The sequence below is a fragment of the Engraulis encrasicolus genome, chromosome 12 (assembly GCF_034702125.1).
Source record: "Engraulis encrasicolus isolate BLACKSEA-1 chromosome 12, IST_EnEncr_1.0, whole genome shotgun sequence".
NCBI lineage: Eukaryota > Metazoa > Chordata > Actinopteri > Clupeiformes > Engraulidae > Engraulis > Engraulis encrasicolus.
This window is the reverse complement of record NC_085868.1, coordinates 50,626,762-50,631,761: the sequence shown is the minus strand read 5'-3', so window position 1 is coordinate 50,631,761 and position 5,000 is coordinate 50,626,762. Positions and strand designations below refer to the sequence as shown.

At 48.0% G+C, this 5,000-nt stretch overlaps 1 protein-coding gene across 1 annotated transcript in view; it reads left to right on the top strand.

Moving 5' to 3' along the window:
* The window catches only part of dachc (dachshund c), a 113,531-nt gene that overhangs the window by 53,743 nt on the left and 54,788 nt on the right, over positions 1–5,000 (top strand). The window contains exon 3 of the mRNA XM_063211939.1: positions 263–391. Within this exon, the coding sequence (XP_063068009.1) occupies positions 263–391 (129 nt within the window). The remainder of the gene's footprint in view (positions 1–262; positions 392–5,000) is intronic.

Below are 5,000 nucleotides of genomic sequence, written 5' to 3'. Positions count from 1 at the left end.
ATCTTCATCCCCCCCAGGTATGACGGCTGCCACCTCCCCTGTCTCTCCTCCCATACTGTATGTGTTAAGTAATTCTCCACCCTCCACCCATCTCTCATCTCATCTCAGGTCTGGCGGCTGGCACCTCCCCTCTCTCTCCTCCCATCTCCCCACCCCAGTATGTTTTAAGATATTCTCTCCATTCCCTCTATCTTCACTCCCACCCTAGTATGTGTTAAGTAATTCTCTCTCTCCCCCCCTCTACCCACCCCCCCCTCCCCAGGTCTGACAGCTGCCACCCTGGCGGAGGCCATGAAGGTCAAGAAGTTGAAGCTGGAGGCCATGGGCGGTTTCCCCGGTAGCGGTAACCATGGCGCCGACTCTGACAACGGGGACATCAACTCGGGCATAGGTGAGTCAGGGAAGCTGACAAGGGGCCGGGGGACAAAGGGGTCAGTTGTCCTGGGCCCAGGGAGTGAGGGGGTCCCAGAATTAGGTCCTCAGGGTGGTGGTAGCTCAGTTGGTAGATGAGCTTGTTTGGCAATCAGAAGGTTGCATGTTCAAGCCCCACTCCCCCATCATTGTGTCGTTATCCCTGAATACTTAAAGGTGGGGTTGCAGGTATGACATCACATTGGGGGAACTCCCCCAGGATTCTAAGGTTCTACATAGACTCCTATGAGCCTGCGGAACCCCCAACGTGATGTCATAATGGTACATTTTCTTAAAATGGTTAACCTGCAACACCACCTTTAATCCCAAATTGCTCCTGGTGGTATTACCCTGTGTGACAGCCACAGCAACCCGTGTGTGAATGTGAGTGTGAGTGAGTAGCGTGAGGCATACTGTACATGTAAAGCATGTTGAATGCTTAACCCCTTAAGACGCGGCTTTATACATTTGTTGTTACCAGTGTGGTAATGGCCAAGTCGTGGTGCATTACTAAAGGGTCTGTGTTGTGTCATAGTATTGTAGTACTATGAGAGTTACATTTCAGTGACTATTACAGCGTGCCACTGGAGGTACGGCGCGCATTAAGGGGCTGACAGTGGCCCTGCAGATCATCTCTCTGGGTCTCAGCCATTAGCCTAATGAGCAGCAGTGGCACAATACAGTAGAAAGCCGCGAGTCTGAGCACCTGTGTGTGTGTGTGCGCGTGTGTGCGTGCGTGCGTGCGTGCGTGCGTGCGTGCGTGCGTGCATGTGTGTGTCTGTCTGTTTGCATGTGCATGTGTTTGCCTGTGCGTGTGTCTGTGTCTGTGTGTGTGTGCCTGTGCCTGTGTGTGTGCCTGTGTCTGTACGCGTGTGTGTTAAAATATAAAGTTGCCATTGTGCAAATAAGTGACATATTGTGGCATCGGAACAGTTTGCATTTTAGAGAACCTGATGCACTGTACTCTTGTGCCTGGATGTGTGTGTGTGTGTGTGTGTGTGTGTGTGTGTGTGTGTGTGTGTGTGTGTGTGTGTGTGTGTGTGTGTGTGTGTGTGTGTGTGTGGGTGTGTGTGTGTGTGTGTGTGTGTGTGTGTGTGTGTGTGTGTGTGTGTGTGTGTGTGTGTGTGTGTGTGTGTGTGTCTATGTGTGTGGATGTGAGTTAGAGTGAGAGTGGGAAGGTGTAAATGTGAATGAGACCGAAATTTGTATGTGTGTGTTTGTGTGTAGGGCGGCAGGGGTGTGGTGTGTGCATGTGTGTTGCAACTGCACTTGTTGTTCTGTATATCTCCAGTGCACTTTGTATTTGCTTGTGATGTTGGCTTGATTATGTCCTTTTTTGAAAGTCGCTTTGGTTATAAATCGTCTGCCAAATGCAATGTAATGTAATAATGTAATGTAATGTGTGTAATTGTGTGTAATTGTGTAAATTTGTGCAGCGTGTGTGTTTACATGTGTGTTTGTGTGTTTGTGTAGGTGTGGTGGTGTGTGTGTGTGTCAGGAGTTAGTGTGTGCCTAAGCCTTCCCTCCCATTACACGAGTTACAGCACAACACACACGCAGATTTAATCTCGCAAAATGGTATGCGGACATAAAATCACACATTCACACCCAGAAATAGATTTTAATTATCAACTCATCTTATTGTGATATACTGTATTATTTTTTCCTACATATATATTTTTTCCCTTCCCCTGCCTCATCCCCACTCCAACCTCTCTCTGTGTTTAATTGAAGCGGCCCATTCGCTCACGTAGTGCGTAGGTAAGCAGATTTGACTTGAGAAATGCGTAGAAAATGAGGTCGCGACCCGCGCGCTCTACAGAATGAGCAAATGAGGCCAAAGTGTTGGACTCACACACAGACACACACACACACACACACACAGACACACACACACACACACACACACACACACACACACACACACACACACACACACACACACACACACACACACACACACACACACACACACACACACACACACACACACACACACACACACACACACACACATGCTGTGAGAGGAGAGAAGAGAAGAGAAGAGAAGTGTGAATAAGATTACTGAGGCTTTACCCACAAATGCTAATCAGGAAAGATTTTTTTAACCTCAGCAATTTAGACTCCCGGTAACCTTGAGAGCGCACGGGGCTGCCCAGGAATACTAATACTAGAGGAACACACACACGCACGCAGGGGAGGGTGTGTGTCTAGGTGTGTGTGTGTGTGTGTGTGTGTGTGTGTGTGTGTGTGTGTGTGTGTGTGTGTGTGTGTGTGTGTGTGTGTGTGTGTGTGTGTGTGTGTGTGTGTGTGTGTGCTGTGTGTGTGTGTGTATGTTTAAGAGAGATGCTGAGCTCAGACTTTTGACCCTCTCCTCTCCTCCCTCCTCTCCTCTTCTCCCCCGCTCGCTTCCTTTTTCCCCTTTTCCTACCTTTGTCTTTCTTTTTCTCTTTTTTCTTTTGACATATTGGCCTCTGTGTCCATCTCTCTGTCTACATGTCAACCTGTCTCTCCCCCCTCACCCCTTCTTCGCTTCTCTTCCTCCTCATTCCCTTCTTTCCTCCTCTCTCTCTTCTCTCTCTCTCTTCTCTCTCTCTCTCTCTCTCTCTCTCTCTCTCTCTCTCTCTCTCTCTCTTGTTGCTGTCTCTCTCTTTCTCAGTCTCAGTGTCTCTCTCCACATACCTCTGCCTCTCTCTCTCTCTCTCTCTCTGCATCTCTCTCACTTTTCCTCTCTCTCTGCATCTCTCTCTCCCCCCTCTCTGTCTCTCCCTCTCCACTGCACTCCTCTGACCTCCCCACCTTGTCTGTCTTTCTCTCCATATCCCTCTGTCTCTTTCTCTCTCTCTCTCTCTGCACTCTCTCTCTCCTTCTCTCTTTGCATGTCTCTCTGTCTCTGTCTCTCTCTCTCTCTCCTTACCTCTCTCTCTCCTTACCCCTCTCTCTCTCCTCACTTCTCTCTCTCCACCTCCATCTTTCCATCCCTGACAGCCTGCGTCTCTGTTTTCCTCTGTCTGGCTGTCTGTCTACATCGCTCATGATGTCTGACTTTGACTTGTCTGTGCCCATGGCTGTGCCTATCTCTTCTCTTTGCAAACTGCTCTTGGTGTCTGTGTGTGTGTGTCTGTTGATTGATGCGTTGAGGTGTGTGTGCGTTGAGTTGTGTGTGTGTGTGTTGATTGATGCATTGAAGTGTGTCTGTGTGTGTGTGTGTGTGTGTGTGTGTGTGCGTTGAGGTGTGTGTGTCTGTGTGTGTGTGTGTGTGTGTGTGTGTGTGTGTGTGTGTGTGTGTGTGTGTGTGTGTGTGTGTGTGTGTGTGTGTGTGTGTGTGTGTGCGCGTGTGTGTGTGTGTTGATTGACGTGCTGAGGTCTCAGTGTGTGGTGTGTGTGGCTGCAGACGGCAGGTTCACATGACGCTACTTGTCACTCACACACTGTCGGCAGCCTAGCTACTGGAGCTTCTTATAGCAGCTAAACACACACACTTACACACACACACTCGCGCGCACGCACATGGTGCCGGCAGCATGCCTTCTGGAGGTTCTGATGGGGAATACGGAACATGGAGTGTGTGTGTGTGTGTGTGTGTGTGTGTGTGTGTGTGTGTGTGTGTGTGTGTGTGTGTGTGTGTGTGTGTGTGTGTGTGTGTGTTTGTGTGTGTGTAGGTTAAGTTACATTTAAAAAGATAATTTAAAAAGAGAATCACAGCAAAACAACATTAGCCAAAACAGGTATGACATCTGGTAGATGCATCTACCGGATACTATGTTTCTGTGGTCGTGGAAATCTCATAAAATATTAGTATTTGACTGTCTGATTCAGAGAGTGCTTTGGATAATGTGCGTCTCTGTGTGTGTGTGTGTGTGTGTGTGTGTGTGTGTGTGTGTGTGTGTGTGTGTGTGTGTGTGTGTGTGTGTGTGTGTGTGTGTGTGTGTGTGTGTGTGTGTGTGTGTGTGTGTGTGTGTGTTTGTAAGACCAAGTGTGTGTGTGTGTGTGTCTCTGTGTGTGGGGAAGAACGTGTGAGTTTCTTGTTGTGTCTTGTTTTATGTCAGTGTTGTTGTCGTGTTTACACATGTTTGTAAGAACCTCATGTTGATCATCTGAGCAGTCCCTTGCCAAACAGGAAGTGAACTCATACTCAGCTGTGACCAACAGGAAATATCATCATCTGTGTTCTTTGGGAAGTTTTCTAACCGCAAACCACAAGAGTCATCCTAATCCTACAATCACCACAGCAGAGGCAACCCCAGCTTTCAACAATGACATCCTCGTTAACCCCTTAGCACTGAGCCCATGACATCCTCTATAATTAGTCCCAGTTGAGGGGAAAAACACCATTTCCCATTGCATGCTCTGAGATCTGTTTGCAGTGTTGCCAGATTGGGAGGTTTCCCACCCAATTGGGGCTGCTTAGGATGTCTGCAGGTAAAAATAGAAAAAAGAGACATCTGGACTGTTTTTTTTCTGCAAATGTATGGCCCTAGAAATCAATATAAATTAGTTCAAATTGGGCGGGATTTAGTGCTTCCAGGCGGGGTTTAACTGTTTTTTTTAGCTGGAAATCATCAGAATCATCTGGCAACCCTGTATGT